Source organism: Bufo bufo, chromosome 5, assembly GCF_905171765.1.
Source record: "Bufo bufo chromosome 5, aBufBuf1.1, whole genome shotgun sequence".
Classification (NCBI taxonomy): Eukaryota; Metazoa; Chordata; class Amphibia; order Anura; family Bufonidae; genus Bufo; species Bufo bufo.
The window spans coordinates 249244197-249265142 of NC_053393.1; the positions used below are offsets into that span (position 1 = coordinate 249244197).

The window sequence follows — 20946 nt, forward strand, 5'->3', positions numbered from 1 at the left end:
GCCCTATCTGACCCTAAAGTGCCCTGGAAATGGTGTCAGTACAAGAGATGACCTATTTCTTCCCAGCTGAAGGAACAGGAGACTCCCTCAGGCCTAATACCAAAAGGTAGGGGAAAACCACGAACAAGAAATAGGGAAAAGACACTTAAAGGATAACTGTCGTATATAATTTTTTTGGGAGTATTGGATTGTGGTGATATCACTTTGGTAGCCCTATTTCAACTTTTCACTGTGTATTCAATTACCCCTTAATTCCACATTTGTGTTCCCTGTACTGCCTACTTTTACCTGTGCTTAAAATAGGGTTGCTAGGCATGCTCAGTCTATCTGTTGAAGGACGGAGCATGCTGTGTGCAGGCTCACATTACTGACAGCCAGGGACTGTAAGTAAATGATTAAAGAAAGGTCCTCCCCAGCAGCTGATAACAGTGCCTGGGCTGTGTGCACTTCTCCCTGTCCCTGCGCTTGGCAGACGCTCCCTCACTCAGCAGAGCTGAACCAGTGCACAACAGGGAAGGGAGATCTGCCATCTGCTCAGTGTATAAATGAAAGCAACATGTGGTAAGAGGACCCCTTTGTGCTGCAGGAGATTAACCCTTTAGGGGGGAGGGCTCTGGTTACTGACACTTTTGGGGGGCTATTGTTACTGGCTAGTGAGGGCAGGCGGGATTGGCCTCAGGGTGAGGGCAGTGGCGGCCATCTTAACTGCATAGTGAAATTGCAGTTTTATGCAGACTGGTTGCCAAGGGCTGAATTTTATTAAATATGGGGTAAGTCAGTCTAATAGTAACTGATTCTGGAATATCATGTTATTAGTAACTACATATTTGAAAATTGAAATTAGGGTCTAAATGTGACAGTTATCCTTTAACTCCAAAGTATGCAGACGAGCAGGAACTCAGAGGAGAACCAGACACCAGCTCTTCGCATCCTGAAAGGAGCGATCAACCGCATAGCATGATGGGTGAGGCCAGACTAAATAGAGGCGTTAGAATGACCGCTTAAGCTACACCTGAAACCCGAGGTGTGGTCATACCCAGCAACGACACAGAAAAGTGAAACCAGAGAGGCTATCAGATCACATCACGTGCAGCCAGTCTCTTAGATCTTCTGACCCCTGTCGCAGGAGGGGCCGTGACATGTACATAGCCTTTAAGTTTCTTGCCATTGTTTACTTTTTATTTAATTAACCACTTACCGTCACACTAACGCCGAAAGGCGTCATCTCTGCGGCGCTCCCAGGTCATACTAACGCCGATTGGCGTCATCTCGCGTGACCTGAGATTTCCTGTGAACGCGCGCACACAGGCGCGCGCGTTCACAGGAACGCATAGTGCACAAGTTCTTCTGCAGCCTGCCGGCCGCGATCATTGGCTGGCAGGCTGTAGATTTTTGAATCGCCGAATGAAAAGGTTATGTCAGACGCTATTTTCAAAATAGCGTCTGATATAACTGCTGCCTGGTCCTCTGGTGGTCCCTTTCGCTTGGATCGACCACCAGAGGACACAGGCAGCTCAGTAAGTAGCACCAAACACCACACTACACATTTACACATTACCCTGTCATTTATTAACCCCTTATTTAGCACCTGATCGCCCATATTAGACTCCCTGATCACCCTGATCACCCCCTTGTCCCCCCCTGTCACTGATCACCCCCCCCTGTAAGGGTCCCTTATCACCGCCAGTTAGTTAGCTACTTGCTAGGTAGTTTAGCGCCCAGCCCACCGCACCGCAGTCACTGATTAGTCGCTGATTAGCGTCATCGCTGTCGCTAATCAGCACTAGTACTATATAGTATCTGTAAGTGATCAATACTGATCGCAATCAGATCTATATAAGTACATTAGGGTCACCTTAGGCTCTACAAAACGCAGTGTTGGCCCGATCAGGCCTGATCTTTTGCGCACACTTGCGTTCAGTCCGCTCCACCGCAGTGACAGAAATTTTTTTTTCTGATCACTGCAAAAACACGGTAAAATCGCTGCGCCGCTATAAAGATCACTTTTGAGCTTTTTGGATCTTTATTAGCGGTCGCAGCTTTACTTCGCAAGCACTCCTTTTTGCTAGGTAGGTTTGCTCTTTTTCCTGGGTAGTCTCAGAGGAATACCCCCTAAATTTAGTGAACCCAAAATGTCAAACAAGGGGTATTCCGCTGAAGAGGCCTACAGGATTCTGGCCCTGATGGATGAAAGCGATGGGGACGCCTCACCCGCTGAATCCAGTGGTTCAGAATATGAACCTGTAGACAGCAGTGGCACTCTAAAAGCTAGTGAGGCTGACGAGGTAGAGGTCCCTGCTACGGCCAGACGTACCCGATCCCATGTCAGGGTTCTGCCTACCCTGCATGATGACCCTCATTTGCAGCAGAGTGGTGCTAGCGCTGATCTTGTTTATGGTGCGGCATACACCAGCAGCGCAGCACACCCTGGACCTTCTACCAGCACTGCCGTATTCCCTGGTGAAGTGGCGAGCACCAGAAGGGCAGTTCCAGCTGGTACGGTGGCACGTGCAGTAACCCCCCTGTCGCAGCCACCACGTTCACAGGCCCGTAGAACCCTTAGTCTCCCAGAGGTGCTGGCAAATCCTAATTGGCACTCCCCTGCTTCCGCCGCACCCGTATTGCCCCCTTTCACCGCCCAGTCTGGAGTTCGCGTGGAGACGGCTCATTTAGGATCGGCCCTTCAGTTTTTTGAGCTGTTCTTCACCGCGGATCTCTATGACCTAGTTGTGGCAGAAACCAACCGCTACGCCACACAGTTTATTACCGCCAATCCGGAAAGCTTCTATGCCCAGCCTTACCGGTGGAAACCAGTCAGTTTCAGAGTTTAAATTTTTTTTGGGCCTTATCCTCAGCATGGGTCTAACTAAAAAAAATGTATTGCGGTCATATTGGTCTAAAGACCCAATACATTACATGCCCATGTTCTCTGCTGCAATGTCTAGGGCACGTTTTGAGGTCATAATGTGCTTTATGCATTTTACGGACAATAGCACCTGTCATCCAAGAGGCCACCCTGCTTATGACCGGCTCCACAAAATTCGGCCCCTCATAGACCATTTGTCATCCAGATTTGCAGATGCGTATACCCCTAATCAAAACATCTGCATAGACGAGTCCCTAGTACATTTTACCGGGCGCCTTGGCATAAAACAGTACATCCCCAGCAAGCGCGCCCGTTATGGGGTCAAACTGTATAAGCTCTGTGAAAGGGCCACAGGCTATACATATCGTTTTAGGGTCTATGAGGGAAAAGACTCAAAACTGGAGCCGGTCGGATGTCCTGACTACCTGGGGAGCAGTGGCAAGATTGTTTGGGACTTGGTGTCACCCTTACTCCACAAGGGGTACCACTTATACGTGGACAATTTTTACTCAAGCGTGGCCCTCTTTCGGCACTTACATCTAGTCGGAATTCAATGCTGTGGCACCGCGCGACCTAGTCGCCGGGGCTTCCCCCAACGGCTCGTTAGTACCCGACTTGCACGGGGGGAGAGGGCTGCCTTGTGTGACCAAGAACTGCTCGCGGTGAAGTGGAGGGACAAGAGGGACGTTTACCTTCTGTCCACCATTCACGCAGACACGACTGTCCAAATTGAACGGGCAACTGGAGTCATTGTGAAACCCCTCTCTGTCCATGACTATAACCTTCACATGGGAGGGGTGGACTTCAATGACCAGATGTTGGCTCCCTATTTAGTTTCCCGACGCACCAGACGCTGGTATAAAAAGGTGTCTGTATATTTAATTCAATTGGCGATGTATAATAGTTTTGTTCTCTACAGTAAGGCTGGGAGAACAGGATCCTTCCTAAAATTCCAGGAAGAGATCATTTCGGAACTCCTGTATCCAGGAGGGTCCGTGCCCCAAGGCCCTGATGTAGTGAGCCGGCTACATGGCAGACACTTCCCGTCTGTCTATCCTGGTACCCCAACTCAACGTTCCCCAAGAAAAAGATGTCGTGTCTGCAGCAGGGCTGGAATAAGGCGTGACACCACCGTTTTTTGTCCTGACTGTCCTGACCAGCCTGCCCTATGCATAGGGGAGTGTTTCCGCAAGTTCCACACTCAGGTACACTATTAGTGTAGGGATCGCGTGACACAGGACAGGCACACAGGGCTATTAGGGCCCTTTCACACAGAGCTGCTACAAACCTCTCCTTTCACCTGGGACAAAGTGCATAATGTACTTCGCCACATCTCTGGGCGATTTGCGCTTTGCACATTGTCCCATGGGGAAGGAGAGGTTTGTCCTATAAAGGTAAAAAAAAAAAAAAAAAATCACTGGTAAGCAAAAAAGTTATTGTTCTGTTTCAAAAGTTTATAAAAGTTAATGTTCTCTAAAGTTAATGTTAATAAATTTATTGCGTTGCGGCCTGTTTTTTTTTGTTTGCTTTTTTGACCTTCTAGGTGGACCAAGCGATCGACTAGCTGCAGCACTGATGTGCATTCTGACAGAAGCATTGCGCTGCTGTCAGATTACACGCAAGTCGGTGTATGCGGCGCTGCAAGACGAGATTTCTCCTCTGCAGTAAAAGATACGTTTGCCGAGGCATATGAGCTGAGGAGGCGGCGGTGTTCATATACTTTGGCAAACACTTTGTATATATAAAAAAAATTAAAAAATCCCGGCAATGATTTATTTATCCACATCGATTGATGTGAATGGAGAAATCTGGTTTGCCAGGGCATACGAGCTAAGTGGGTATGGATGTTGGGCGGAGCTCCTATGTCCTGGCAGACGCCTTTCCCCTCCTTTTTCTTTTTTTGGCAGAGATTTTTTCATCCACATTGATCGATGCGAATGAAGAAATCTGTGCCGTTCATTTTTTCTTTCAGCCCAGAGGCTGAACGGAAAAAAAAAATCTCATTACCCGTATGCTCAATATAAGGAGAATAGCAGAAACTCCTAATGCTGGCCATACATGTAATGATTGCGGAGACCCTCAAATGCCAGGGCAGTACAAACACCCCACAAATGACCCCATTTTGGAAAGAAGACACCCCAAGGTATTCGCTGAGGGGCATATTGAGTCCAGGAAAGATTGAAATTTTTGTCCCAAGTTAGCGGAAAGGGAGACTTTGTGAGAAAAAACGAAAAAAATCAATTTCCGCTAACTTGTGCCAAAAAAAAAAAAATTCTTTGAACTCGCCATGCCCCTCATTGAATACCTTGGGGTGTCTTCTTTCCAAAATGGGGTCACATGTGGGGTATTTATACTGCCCTGGCATTTTAGGGGCCGTAAAGCGTGAGAAGAAGTCTGGGATCCAAATGTCTAAAAATGCCCTCCTAAAAGGAATGTGGGCCCCTTTGCGCATCTAGGCTGCAAAAAAGTGTCACACATGTGGTATCTCCGTTCTCAGGAGAAGTTGGGGAATGTGTTTTGGGGTGTCTTTTTACATATACCCATGCTGGGTGAGAGAAATATCTTGGCAAAAGACAACTTTGTATAAAAAAAATGGGAAAAGTTGTCTTTTGCCAAGATATTTCTCTCACCCAGCATGGGTATATGTAAAATGACACCCCAAAACACATTCCCCAACTTCTCCTGAGAACGGAGATACCACATGTGTGACACTTTTTTGCAGCCTAGGTGGGCAAAGGGGCCCACATTCCAAAGAGCACCTTTCGGATTTCACAGGTCATTTTTTACAGAATTTGATTTCAAACTCCTTACCACACATTGGGGCCCCTAGAATGCCAGGGCAGTATAACTACCCCACAAGTGACCCCATTTTGGAAAGAAGACACCCCAAGGTATTCGCTGATGGGCATAGTGAGTTCATGGAAGTTTTTATTTTTTGTCACAAGTTAGTGGAATATGAGACTTTGTAAGAAAAAAAAAATAAAAAAAATCATAATTTTCCACTAACTTGTGACAAAAAATAAAAAATTCTAGGAACTCGCCATGCCCCTCATGGAATACCTTGGGGTGTCTTCTTTCCAAAATGGGGTCACTTGTGGGGTAGTTATACTGCCCTGGCATTCTAGGGGCCCAAATGTGTGGTAAGGAGTTTGAAATCAAATTCTGTAAAAAAATGACCAGTGAAATCCGAAAGGTGCTCTTTGGAATATGGGCCCCTTTGCCCACCTAGGCTGCAAAAAAGTGTCACACATCTGGTATCTCCGTATTCAGGAGAAGTTGGGGAATGTGTTTTGGGGTGTCATTTTACATATACCCATGCTGAGTGAGATAAATATCTTGGTCAAATGCCAACTTTGTATAAAAAAATGGGAAAAGTTGTCTTTTGCCAAGATATTTCTCTCACCCAGCATGGGTATATGTAAAATGACACCCCAAAACACATTCCCCAACTTCTCCTGAGTACGGAGATACCAGATGTGTGACACTTTTTTGCAGCCTAGGTGGGCAAAGGGGCCCATATTCCAAAGAGCACCTTTCGGATTTCACTGGTCATTTTTTACAGAATTTGATTTCAAACTCTTTACCACACATTTGGGCCCCTAGAATGCCAGGGCAGTATACCCCACAAGTGACCCCATTTTGGAAAGAAGAGACCCCAAGGTATTTCGTGATGGGCATAGTGAGTTCATGGAAGTTTTTATTTTTTGTCACAAGTTAGTGGAATATGAGACTTTGTAAGGAAAAAAAAATAAAGAAATCATCATTTTCCGCTAACTTGTGACAAAAAATAAAAAGTTCTATGAACTCACTATGCCCATCAGCGAATACCTTAGGGTGTGTACTTTCCGAAATGGGGTCATTTGTGGGGTGTTTGTACTGTCTGGGTATTGTAGAACCTCAGGAAACATGACAGGTGCTCAGAAAGTCAGAGCTGCTTCAAAAAGCGGAAATTCACATTTTTGTACCATAGTTTGTAAACGCTATAACTTTTACCCAAACCATTTTTTTTTTACCCAAACATTTTTTTTTTATCAAAGACATGTAGAACAATAAATTTAGAGCAAAATTTATATATGGATGTCGTTTTTTTTTGCAAAATTTTACAACTGAAAGTGAAAAATGTCATTTTTTTGCAAAAAAATCGTTAAATTTCGATTAATAACAAAAAAAGTAAAAATGTCAGCAGCAATGAAATACCACCAAATGAAAGCTCTATTAGTGAGAAGAAAAGGAGGTAAAATTCATTTGGGTGGTAAGTTGCATGACCGAACAATAAACCGCTAAAGTTGTGGAGTGCCGATTTGTAAAAAAGGGCCTGGTCACTAGGGGGGTATAAACCTGTGGTCCTTAAGTGGTTAAGAATCAAGATTAGGATTGTGACATCTGTATATATACACACCTTTTATTATGTGAAAGATTTAAGCAGCTGTTTCAAATAAGCTGCAAAGTAAGAATGCTTTTAAAAACAGAAGGTTTAATAGTTTCTGAATTAACAAAATGCTAAGTGAACAAAGGAGAAATGTAATCCATTCAATATTTGGTGTGACCAGCCTTTGCTTTCAAAACCGCATCAGTTCTTCTAGGTACACTTGCACACACAACTCTGCAGTGAGATTGTTCCAAACATCTTGGAGATCTGACCCCGAGACATTCAGTGGATGTAGGCTTCAGGTGTATTAGAAACCCTGATGGTTATCGGGAAGGAAGCGTTCCCTCCCAGCAATTGTCAGCTAGCGGAGGACACCGCTGCTATTACATGCAGCGATGTCCTCTGTGGCATAGGAAGGAAAGATCGTTATGCCATTGTTTGTCCCCATGCATAGCAGCGGTGGAACCGGCGGCAGATCATTATTACACAGCACTAGGGTTGTCACCATACCAAAATTTAAATTCGATTTCGATACCATAAAAAAGTATTGCGATACTCTATACCAATTAATACCACGCAAAAAAAAATAAAACACCAAAAAGCCACGTGCATTCCGCATTTTATGAAACGTCAAGCCTATTTTTTGGGGGACAAGGTGACAAAAAAATGGCGAATTGCATGGTTTTTCTTTCTGTTACGGCGTTCATCACATATGAGATTTTTTTAATATTTTAATAGTTTGGACTTTTCGGACATGGCAATATGTAATAGGTTTATTTGTTTATATATTTTATATGTAAAATTGTGAACGGGATTTAAACTTAATTTTTATTTTATTTTTTTGTTTTTTACTTTTTATTTAATAGTTATTAGCCTCTTTAGGGGCTAGAACCTGGGATCTTTTAATCCCTTATCCTATTCACCCTATAGGCGGCGGGTGCCGGCGGCAGAATCACATACCCCGCACCCGACCTATGACAAGGCGCTGCGATCCTCGGCAGTTAACCCCTCGGGTACGGCTGGGTATGTGATTCTACCGCCTATATTTGAATTAAAGGGTTATTTATCTTCATTGGTGGCGCAGTGGCCACAGACCCTCCCCTCCTACTTCCCTCTCTCCTCTCATTGGTGGAAGCATTGGTACAGTGGGGATGGAGGGAGAGACTCCTCTGTGCTGCTGAGGATAACATGGCGCTCGCTGAGAGCAGTGCGTGCCATGTTCTGATTACTGTGCAGCCTAGTGTCGGTAAATAGCAAATCCCGGTATCGAATCAATCCGGGTACAAAAGTATCGATGATTCGATACCCGTTGCAACCCTACACATCACGATCTGCAGCCAGCACCATTGTCACTTTTAAGCCTGCTTAAAAATCACAATTGCCCAATTAACATATGTTTGCTTGTTCATCAGGCATTTGAAGGCAGTATTAGACTGCCAGAAAATCTGTCAGTCTAAGGCTGAGTTCACATCAACTTTCAGCCTTTCTGTTGTTCTGCTCCATTATAGGAGTAGAAGAATGGAAAAGACAGATTCGGCACATACTGTAACTGAGCCGAACGGAGCCTACCGACCCTGTAGACTATAATGGGGTCTGTTATGGTTTCCGTCCAGAGGAAGATTTTTGAAGCAGTGCTGCTGATTTATGATGACAACTCACAAAGTATAGTTTTTTTTTATCTTTATAGTTGGTGCTGTTGCACTGCAGTGTATTTTATCGAATGTAAATATACTATTGGTAAGTTTAAAAACTGATTTTACATTTCTAATCTTGTTTCAGAGAAGTGTGTCCGAAAATTGCCTAGTTGCAATGGATTTCTCTGGACAGACAGGAAGAGTTATTGAAAATCCCTTGGAAGCACAAAGTGCTGCAGTGGAAGAAGGGCACGCTTGGAGGGTAAATGTTACATTGCATTATCACACCTAGCTGTGATTGTCCTTAAAGAAGTGCTCTACATTCCTGAATTACCCAATAGTATGTGCACTAAAGGGTTTCTGTCACTAGAATTTTCACTATTAAACTGGCTGACATTAGCGATGTGCTAATGTCAGCTGCACCTAACTGCTATTCTAATGATTATCCGTGCCCCCATTACTGTAGAAATCTTACTTTTAAAATAAATGTAAATGAGCCTCTAGGGAGGGGGGCGGGGGGGCGTTGCTCCTGCACCTAGAGGCTCCTGTCTCCCACCTCAAGTCATGCCTTTCAAGTGTTAATTGGCGGGCCAAGCCATTGTTCGCATCCTTCTGCCTGCCCTGAGGAAATCTCGCGCCGTTCGGTATTCTGCGCAGGTGCGGTGAGGGAAGGATGATCGCAGGCTGCCAGCTTCCTCACTGCGCCTCCGCAGAATACTGAACAGCGCGAGATTTCCCCAGTGCACACTGGACAGGCAGAAGGATGTGAATGATGCCTGGCCCTGTCGATCAACACTTGGAAGGTATGACTTGAGGTGGGAGACAGGAGCCTCTAGGTGCAGGAGCAACGCCCCCCCCCCCCCACTCCTAGAGGCTCATTTAAATATTTATAAAAGTAAGAATTCTACAGTAATGGGGGCTGTCACCATCATAGGAGCTGTGTCTTCCCGATCAGCGGCAGAGGTCAGGCTGTGCCCTTTCTGTATATACCATTCCACCAATGCCGACGCTTTAACCCTTGCTATGCTGCTGTCGTTGCTGACCACGACATGTACGGGGTTAGTAGAGGGAGGGGGCTCCATGTACCCATTGGTTCCCCGTGCGGCGGTAACCGGGACCCGATGGCTGGGAAGCAGACAAATGTGTTCCATAGGCATCATGACTGCCTTCTATGGAAGCCTAAGAGACACAGCCCCCTGGGTCTCACAGGCAAGCAGGCTGTCAGCAACTTACAATGGTAATACGCTGACAGCCAACACATTACAATACACATGTATTGTAATGCATTACAGAGGGGATCAGACACCCAAAAGTTGAAGTCCAACAGTGGGGCAAAAAAAAAGTAAAAAAAAACTTTTACATGATAACAAAAAAAAAAAGTTCCAAGTAAAAAGGAAAAAAGCACCCTTTTCCCCAAAAGTCATATAAAGTAGGTATATTGGGTATCGCCTCATCCATAACAAACCGCTCTATAAAAATATCACATGATCCATTCCGTCAGGTTTACGCCGTAAAAGAAAAATAAACATTGCCAAAACAGCAACACCAAGCGATCAGTGTCATATGTACCCCGGAGTAGTACCAATCAGTCACCTCACCTCAAAAAGTGAGACCCTACATAAGACAATTGCTGCAAAAAAAAGTCTGAAAATGGCAACACAAAAATAAGATTTTCTTTTTAAAAAATGATTTTACTTAACAAAAAAAGGCATATTAGGTTTTGCCACAACCGTAACCAGTTCTGTAAAAATATCACATGATCTACCCTGTCAGGTGAAAGCTGTAAAAATAAATAAATAAAAATTGTGCTAAAATAGTAATTTTTTGACACCTCGCCTTACAAAATGTGTAATGTCGAGTGATCAAAAAGTAATTTGGTACCAATGAAATTCACCTCATCCTGCAAAACAATTAACCCCCATATAAGACAGTCTTTCAAAAAATAACCAATGGAGCCAGTAAATCAATCAAAATCTGCGCTGCAAAAGCCACGTGGCACTCCTTCCCTTCGGAGTCCTGCCATGTTCCCCTCCAGCAATTTATCACCACATATGGGGCATTGCCATATTCAGGGGAATATGGATAACAAATTATGGGGTGCTTTTTCTCCTGTTACCCCTTGTGAAAATGAAAAATTTGGGGCTAAAGCAATATCTTATCATTTTCAGAACCAAGTGTTTCTAAATTCTGTACACCCCTTAAAAAATTATTTGAGGGTTGTAGTTTCCAAAATGGGTTTCCACTGTAGGGGTACGTCGGGGTCTCTTTAAATGCAAAATGGTGCCCAAAAACAACTCTAGCAAAATCTACCTCCAAAAACCATAAGGCGCTCCCTTCCTTCTGACCACTGCCATGTGCCCCTACAGCAGTTTACTACCACATATGGGGTATTTCTGTAAACTGCAGAATCAGAGTAGTGCATATTGAGGTTGATTTTGCTGTTAACCCTTGCTGTGTTGCAAGAAAAAAATGATTAGCATTAAAAAATTTGCAAGCAAAATGACATTTTCCAATTTCACCTCCATTTTCCTTGAATTCTTGTGGAACACTTCAAGGGTTAACAAAGTTTGTAACATCAGTTTTGAATAATTTAAGGGATGTAGTTTCTAATAAGGGGTCATTTATGGGTGGTTTTCATTTTGTAAATCCCTCAAAATCACTTTATAACTAAATTGGTGCTTAAAAAATGTTTTTTTATTTGAAATATTGCTTCTAAAATTCAATTAAATGACTTACAAAATGATGCTAACATAAAGTAGACATATGGAAAATGTAACATAATAAATATGTTGTGAGGTATCACTATCTGTCTTAGAAGCAGAGAAATTCAAATTTAGAAAATTGTGAATTTTTCCATATTTTTTTGTAAAGTTTAGATTTTTTTTAATAAATAAAGGTGAAATATATTGACTCAAGTTTACCACTGTCATGAAGTAAAAGCTTCAGACAAAACAATCTCAGAATGGCTTGTGAAAGCATTCCAAAGTTATTACCACATAAAGTGACACGTGTCAGATTTGCAAAAACTGACCTGGGCAGCAAGGTGAAAACTGGGGGTTAACCAGAAGGGGTTAACCTGGTAACGTGTTATAAAAAGTAGTACTGTGCTAGCACAGACAAGTTCTAATACTAGAGCGACAGGTTTGATATATTTCTTGGTTCTTTCATAGAAGCGAAGTTCTCGTATGAATGTTTTGGGAAACCAAAGTCCACTTCATCCTTCCACACTCAGCACAGGTGAATATATGCAGTTCCTTAGGCTACTTTCACACTAGCGGCAGGACAGATCCGACAGGCTGTTCACCCTGTCTGATCCATCCTGCCGCTATTTCGCCGTGCCGCTGGACTGCCGCTCCGTCCCCATTGACTATGATGGGGAAGGGGGCGGAGCTCCGGCGCAGCACGGCAGTGCACAGCGAGAGGCCGCCGGACTAAAAAGTCAGACATACAGGACTTTTAGTCCGGCAGCCTCTTTCAGTGCACTGCCGTGCTGCGTCTGAGCTCCCCCCCTGTCCCCATTATAGGCAATGGGGACGGAGCGGCAGGATGGATCCGACAGGGTGAACAGCCTGTCGGATCCGTCCTGCCGCTAGTGTGAAAGTACCCTTGTGTTCCTTTTTTTTTTTCACTTGCTAAAAAAGTGTGATACTGGTGTTATTGAAGGTTAACAATTGTGCTTTCTTTAATAGTAATTCATAGAACACAACCTTGGTTCCATGGTAGAATACCTAGAGAAGAATCGCAAACAATCATTAAACAACAAGGGCTTGTGGATGGGTAAGAAGTTCATGCATTACATTGCCAGCTATATGTTCTCAGTTAATAAACTCATTATGGAAATATATGGAAATAGTTAACTCACGGCCAATAGGTATAAAGTTGACGTTCCAAAATATGAGGATTACTGCCTATAGAAACGCTAAAACATAAATCTTTATTAATTTACTAATTAAAGAGCGGGCGGGGGGGAACGCCCTAGGATCAATTGTAGGCAGTATACAGGAGAAATGAATGATGTCTGTATACCCAGACCGCAAAAACACTCGTTGATAAGTTGTTAGTTGATATACTCTGCCTGTCCAAAAACAGTCGCCACCTGGATTCAACTAAGCAAATAGTTATGAGCATCCTATTGGATAATTACTGCATGGACGATTATCTTTCACCTGGCAAGAAGTTATTTAACCCCAACTGGTGCAATGAGTTGCTTCTCATTTCTTAAACAACCATGTCAAAAGACACATCTCGTTGTCGTGGAAAAGATCTTAGTCTGTTTGAGAAGAGTCAAATCATTGGCATGCATAAAGCAAAGAAAACATCTAAGGAGATTGCAGAAACTACTAAAATTGGGTCAAGAACTGTCCAACGCATTATTAAAAACTGGAAGAATAGTAGGGACCCATCGTATTCGAGGAAGAAATGTTGTGGGGGAAAAAAATCCTGAATGATCGTGATCGGCTATCACTTAAACATTTGGTGAAATCAAATCGAAGAAAAACAGTAGAACTCAGGGCTATGTTTAATAGTGAAAGTAAGAGCATTTCCACACGCACAATGCGAAGGGAACTCAAGGTATGGGGACTGAACAGCTGTGTAGCCGTAAGAAAACCACTAATCAGTGGGGCAAACCAGAAAAAAAGGCTTCAATTTGCTAGGGAGCATAAAGATTGGACTCTGGAGCAATGGAAGAAGGTCATGTGGTCTGAGTCAAGATTTACCCTGTTCCAGAGTGATGGGCGCATCAGGATAAGAAGAGAGGCAGATGAAGTGATGCACCCATCATGCCTAGTGCCTACTGTACAAGCCTGTGGGGGCAGTGCTATGATCTGGGATTGCTGCAGTTGGTCAGGTCTAGGTTAAGCAACAGTATGTGCTCCAAGAATGAGGTCAGCTGACTACCTGAACATACTGAATGACCAGGTTATTCCATCAATGGATTTTTTTTTCCCTGCTGGCACGGGCATATTCCAAGATGACAATCCCAGCATTCATCGGGCTCAAATTGTGAAAGAGTGGTTCAGGGAGCATGAGACATCATTTTCGCACATGGATTGGCCACCACATTGTCCAGACCTTAACCCCATTGAGAATCTTTGGGATGTGCTGGAGAAGGCTTTGCGCAGCAGTCAGACTCTACCATCCTCAATGCAACATCTTGGTGAAAAATTAATGCAACACTGGATGGAAATAAATCTTGTGACATTGCAGAAGCTTATCGAAACAATGCCACAGCGAATGCGTGCCGTAATCAAAGCTAAAGGCGATCCAATGAAATATTTGAGTGTGTGACCTTTTTTTTTTGGGTGGCGACCTTTTTTTTTTTTTTTGGACAGGCAGTGTATATTGGTAATGTTGCAGGTTGTGGACATGCATAGACACTAATCCATTACATTCACCCTGCCTAGGAATGTGCAAATGACTGCAGTCGGTATATGAACCCTGTTCAACCATAAATTATTAGACAACTGTGGTTCATAGGTCATAAACACAGGGTCAGTCAAGATAGATGGCCAAGGCTGAAATCAGCCCAACCTTGCAAAAGGAGTCAGAGTGGGTCAGTAGTATGTGAAGCATCTGGGATGAGACAGCGTATACTCCCCCAAAGTCTCTCGGGCCCCGTATATCAGTGGTTTGTTAGATAACCCTGAGTCAATACTACTGATCCTCAGTGCACTATCAGTGATCTCAGGCTCATGTGCACTGTCTGCACTATGCTATTCTGACTCATTCATCACTAGGATAGCTAGCAAGCAGTGGGTGCTAGTGATGGAATACCTCTGTGTGTCTTGTGTTATAAAACATTATGCTATGCTAGATTGTGGGGTATTCATATAGTTAATGACATGAAGCATCAGTCGCAAATGGTGCTGAAGTAGAAAGGCTTTTACCAAATGTGAGTTTTACAGTGGGTAAACCATTTACCCTACCTAGATAAGGGCACTCCCTGGAACAGAAATCAAACGCCCCTGCTCTTTATTTTCATAAAAATAAAATCAAATATGAATTTTCCTTGTATGCTATACTTATATGCTAAACAGTTTTATATGTAACCTTTTACTGTTTCAGACTTTTTCTCCTTCGAGACAGTCAGAGTAATCCAAAGGCATTTGTACTTACACTGTGTCATCATCAGAAGATTAAGCATTTCCAGATTTTACCTGTGAGTATTCAAAGCATAGAAATGTAAAAAATACTAAATTATAGAAGAAAATGTTAAAACTCATACTGCTATTCACATATATGCATACCAATTAATTGCTATGAGAACGGCTTTTATCTGGATTTTTTTCTTCAGGAATTTTTATTTTTTTTAAGGACATTTATTAAGTCTGTTTTCAAACAGGCATGCAAGAAATAGTGGAGCAGGACCTCCTCCCTAGCAGGTCATTCTCCTTTAGGAGTAAAGAGTCAGGCATTCTAATATCCAACATTCCCAAACCTTCTTTCCTCTGATACCTATGGTCTTGGGGAATGTATAATTTACATATTTTCAGACAGCCCCACTGAAATTGGTGGGTTTCTAATTTGTGTGGACAGTTTTAGCCTGCTGCAACAATAAACTTTGTGGTAGTATATTTGTGATATACATTGCAAGGTCAAGCCCTGAATGTGAGTGAGCAAATGCTGCTTTGTTCATAAGCGGAGTTGTAAACTGGTTATGCAGTAAAATAATCGGAACTACAGAATAAATATCTTTTAAATAGCTGAGGAGAGGAAGTGCATGCATCAAATTTTCTTACCAAGGGTCTGATTGCAGAGTAAATAGCCAATACCCAAACTTATGTTTGCGTAAAGCAGTTCTGCAGATCTGTATACCAGTTTGAAGAACTTCATACCAAGTATACCGTGGTAAGGTGTTTACTACTGTTTCAGTACTAACATAGTAACATAGTACAGAAGGCCGAAAAAAGATATTTGTCCATCCAGTTCGGCCTGTTATCTTGCAAGTTGATCCAGAGGGGAACTTGCTTTGATTTGAGGGAGTCATTTGTAATGACAGGTCAACATTTTTTTTTTTTTTTTTTTTTTTTTTTTTTTTTGTCTGGAGCTGTATCAGATGACAAGCATGGAGAATACTTACTCTCCAGGCTGTTCTAGAAAATGATTACAATGTTTTTTTGAATGATTATTTCACAGGGATATGCCATTGATTAAATATAGGGTAGGTTCTGGCCTGTGGGACGCCCCCAATCCTGATAATAAAGGGGCTGCAGCTCTTATTTAGAGTTGTTGTTTATTCATGCACAGCGGTGCCATCTGCAATCTGAATGTGGCTTGCTGCAGATCCCTAAACAGCCTCTTGGCTTTCAGCACTGTTCTGAACTGAAAAACCTAGAAGGGGGCACAGGGACACAGTACTAAATTAGCACCAGGAACCCTTTATTTTTAGAATGTGGCGGTGGTACAGGTTACAGCATAGCGACATACCATCACTTTATAAGATAGTAATAACCCATTGATTAGTAGTATTGTTATTTATACCATATTATATGCATTTTAAAAACCTGTTTTGTTCTTTTCAACTTTCAGTGTGAAGACGATGGGCAGATGTTCTTTAGCCTAGATGATGGCAATACCAAATTCACAGATTTAATTCAGCTTGTTGAGTTTTATCAGCTAAACAAAGGAGTTTTGCCATGCAAACTTAAATACCACTGCATCAAAGTGGCCTTATGACCTCCGATAAAAGACTAAATAAAGTGGAACATTGACGATGGGGTGGGCCTCGGTCCTGTTGGGGGGAAAAGACTTGTGTTTACACATGCACCTTGTGACTGGATCAATCAACTGGGGCCAGCTTATCACAATTAGCTGGTATCTTGTATATTCAGATTTGTTCCAGCATCTCTAAATGGAATAGGGTGATATATAATTTCAGAAATAGAATGCTAAATATCTGCAATTTTTGATGGTTGGGATGCTCATCAGAAACAAGCCTTGAAGAAGAATCTTGGGATTGGTCGGGTAGGTGTGGGAGATAGTTTAGTGAGTGGGAGGGTGGGGAAAAGGACTTTTGCCCTGGAGTAATCTTGATAATTAAGACTGATCTGTTTACTTATTTTATGTTTTTTTTTTTTTTATTGAAATACATCTTTGCACTCCTGCGTTTCAATATGTATTACAGCCTTTTGAAAAGAGCTGGTTTGACATTTTTAATTAAGCAGCAATTGCTGTGCTGTAACATGTGAAATGCTTCAACTTTCAATGGATTTACTGGGAAGAAATTACCATCAACTTTTTTGCAAGGCTTGTCTCCTGCCACCTGTATGCATCTTTTGGAGAGTTCATCTGGAGATCTGAGCAGACATAGACCAGTTTCACACAAGTGTATTTAGTACAAGAAATTTGCTCTCAGAGGTATTTCCTGTCCTGAATGCTGCTCCTATGACATGGACCCCTAGTATCATAATGATTTATAATGCTGTGTGTTCCTGCCGCACCATTTCTCTTATGTATTGTACTCGCAATGCCATCAGTACAAATCTTAGAGTTGAGGTTGGACATTAATACACCACATTATAAATCATTATAATGCAGTGGGTACATGTCAAAGGAGCAGCATTCAGGACTGGAAACACCTCTTACATATGGTGCTTATTTCTCGCACTGAATACACTTGTGTGAAATTGGCCTTAATGTTTTTTTTTTTCTCACACACCAATAAGAAAATGCCTGTTATATAGCTATCCTAATAAGCTTGAGTCTGTAAGTGATAACTATGCATAAATCTTTGAGCTACAGTTTCACTTCACTTTAAATCCAGCCTATCTTTTATTATCAGGAAATATCTGTTACAATACAGTACACACATAATGGCCTCAATCATTAAAATTGGCCTTATGGTCTTGTTAATTTAGGGCAGGCTAAGTATTGTAAAGAAATTGTCTACCTAGAGTAACAAATTTCTGTGTATCCATTTATACTTGTATCTCTCTTGTTTTTTAAAACACCTGTAAGGCCTCCATTGCCAAAGAGGAAAATTCAGTTACTCAAACGATGCTCTCTTGGAAATAAGAATTTAAAGGACTGGATTATCTAATCCTGGAAGTAACGATTCTCACTTTAAATTATGTTGACATAAGAGCTACTGAAGTATACAATGCAAGACTCGGTATTTACTTTGGGAATCACTTGTGACAATAAAAAGCTTCAGTGAAACATATCAGCTGTATCATGCAACTGCAGTATAGAAACACTGTATTTTAGATTATGGAACACATCATTACATTATTCCATGTATTTGCCTCATATAAAATGAAGAAACTTGATTTTATGTTTGTTTTTCTTTTTCTAATGTACAGTATTTTGTAAGTTGGTCAGAATGCCACGTCAAACACTGGCAAAGATTTCTTTTATAAATTGTGCTTAAAGCATAGAAATATATGCACATTGCTGAAGAGAAGGCCTAAAATCTGTTCTGTGCCATTTTTTATTCAGGTTGACAACAATCAATAGTTGTTGTCATCTCTTATGAAGCCTGTTTTTTTTTTTTTCTGCTTCCAAGATTATATGGCATAAATCCTGGCATTAGGGTAATGTCTTATAAGCATGGACAGGCCGTTTTAATCTGCAACCCTAGTTTGGGAAATTAAAAGTAATATTAAATGCCATTTTCTTTGTGTTACCTTTAAGGTGATCTGTGAAGAAAGGTAGATCATACTTTATAGGGTCATGAAGATTTATTTTTAAAAGATACGACTTCAGTGAACGTACTGTTTCTTGACTGTGAAACACTCGTGTGAGTGGCCAAGAAAGGTGTGTCCTTGCCTTCCTGAAAATTTTGTGAATTTGAATCTGATAGATTGATTAAATAAAGATGCCTGATGATTTTAGTGTATGCCTTTCCATCTCTAAGCAGAATTTTGTGCTCCTTGTGTCTGGCATAGAGACACCTGAATAGACCTTGTTAGCTGTAAGGCTATGTTCACATGGCAAAATTTGAAGCAGGAATAAATGCCTGATCAGTAGCTGAAACTAGATGGTTTTGGTGGCTGTTTTGTAATTTGGTGGTGGGTTTTGTGGAGTCTCTGCAAGCATTTTAGAAGAGTTTTTGAGTGAGTATTTTTCTGCTTTCCATTGACTCGACTTTTATGGAAGTCCACTATAAAAATCTGCTTGAAATATGCAACCTGTCACTTAAAGGGAACCTGTCACCTGGATTTTGGGTATAGAGCTGAGGACATGGGTTGCTAGATGGCCGCTAGCACATCCGCAATACCCAGTCCCCATAGTTCTGTGTGCTTTTATTGTGTAATAAAACCGATTTGATACATATGCAAATTAACCTGAGATGAGTCAGAGCTTGTGGTCACACAAGTAAAATATGACTCTTTTCTGTTTGCATAAAGGTGGGAAGTACAAAAATGCATAATACTTATTGAATTCGTCTGCAAATTAAATTAAAAGTGTAATTTATATGTTTAGGGTAACACAATGAACATTTAGAAACTCTGTGAGGGTAGCATAGTAGAGGTGACAGGTTCCCTTTTAAAGGTGTTATCCAATCCTATAAAAAGCCCTGCAATATGCATCTTCCGGTGGGGGAAGATGAGAAGCCAATGGCAGGTGGTGACGGGGGACGAGCCTCTCTAGCATCGAGAGTGTGGGAGGGCCCCCGGCATATTGTGGGGGATTTTTATAGCAGTGTTTCCCAACCAGTGTGCCTCCAGCTGTTGCAAAACTACAACTCCCAGCATGCCCGCACAGCCAAAGGCTGTCCAGGCATTCTGGGAGTTGTAGTTTTGCAACAGCTCGAGGCACACTGGTTGGGAAACACTGTTTTATAGGATTAAATAACCCCTTTAAGTGTTTTTAAGATCAACAAAGCGCTCTACTGTGTTTACAAGGTGTGAACATGGTTGAGTTTTAAAAAAATAAATAAATTATTTTGTTTTTTTATTGATGTCAGTGGGAAGCTGTTAATGATTTTTTTTTGAGGATTACAAAGCAGGAAAACGCCCAATTTATGAGACTGCATCAATGGCAAATTTTGCTTATTTGAACCTAATCAAATTAATGTAAGTTCTAAACATCTATTAGACCTTTAGGCTATTACAATAATATTATGGCTAGTGATGACAGTTAATGTAAAGCTGAATGCCATTCTTACAGTTGACTTCAGAATAACTAGCAAAACAAGTATTCTCTTCTGCTTTAGTCTTGTCCAGAGGAGTATATTTCTTTTCCATAAAGGCTAATTCTAGAATATAAAATGTAAAGTTGGATTTTATTTTCAAAATCTTAGGAAGGTTAGCAGCTTTTACTGTTAATGTGAACAAAAATTATTCATTTTCATTTAGCGTATTCTTTTTGTAAACTTAAGGCAGTTTTAATGAACATGACAACCAACTTCTCTATTCATATGTTTATTGCAGTCTGTCACCTGCACTGTCCTGCACTTAGTTCTGGGATGCCATCAATACTTTGAGTACTGACAAGCCGAAACCCACAGTGCACGCCAGCTGCCCCCTCCCTTTCCCTCTTTTGGTCAATGAGTGACAGTTTTTTTTTTTTACCTACTGTATGCACAACATGAAAGATTCCTCTCAGTCATTGTGGAAAAGGTAGGCAGCGAACCTCATCAGGCTCCTCTCCCTCGCGTCACTGGCGTTTGGCATGTAAGTACTCTAAAAGTACTGATTGCCATCCCAGAAGTGAGGGCATCATACTGCAGGTAACAGTTTCTCTTTAAGTGAAATATTGAATTTGAGGAGAGTTCAACTAGCATTGGCTGTCTGCTTCTGTTTCTCAAAAAGCAGCCGTCACTGAGTATGTCTAGGCGCAAAATATTTGAAAATGATGTAATAATAATTTGCACTATGTGAGGGTTATGTCCACCAACAACTTACACAATGAATCTCATTTGCGTGTGAATAAAGAATGTGATTATTTAGTCTTTTTGTCCAGCCCTCTTCTAGTAAATCTTTTTGCCAGTTTCCTCCTCATGCTGGGATGTAATTGGCTTGACAGTTAATTACACATTATCATTTAAAGGTTATGTGCTGATCGCAGGGTCCATTCATTCTCTGTGGGAGTACAGAGCTCGGCTCTCTCCGGTGCTCCCATAGAGAATGAGT

The 20946-nt window shown here is 41.9% G+C and overlaps 1 protein-coding gene across 3 annotated transcripts in view; it reads left to right on the plus strand.

Moving 5' to 3' along the window:
- GRB10 (growth factor receptor bound protein 10) overlaps positions 1–18705 on the plus strand; it is a 305010-nt gene extending 286305 nt beyond the window's left edge. For all 3 annotated transcript variants that reach the window (XM_040431392.1, XM_040431391.1, XM_040431393.1), the window contains exons 14-18: positions 9015–9131; positions 12040–12106; positions 12559–12646; positions 14936–15029; positions 16400–18705. In XM_040431392.1, the coding sequence (XP_040287326.1) occupies positions 9015–9131; positions 12040–12106; positions 12559–12646; positions 14936–15029; positions 16400–16546 (513 nt within the window). In that variant the 3' untranslated portion in view covers positions 16547–18705. The remainder of the gene's footprint in view (positions 1–9014; positions 9132–12039; positions 12107–12558; positions 12647–14935; positions 15030–16399) is intronic.
- The last annotated feature ends 2241 nt before the right edge of the window (positions 18706–20946 follow it).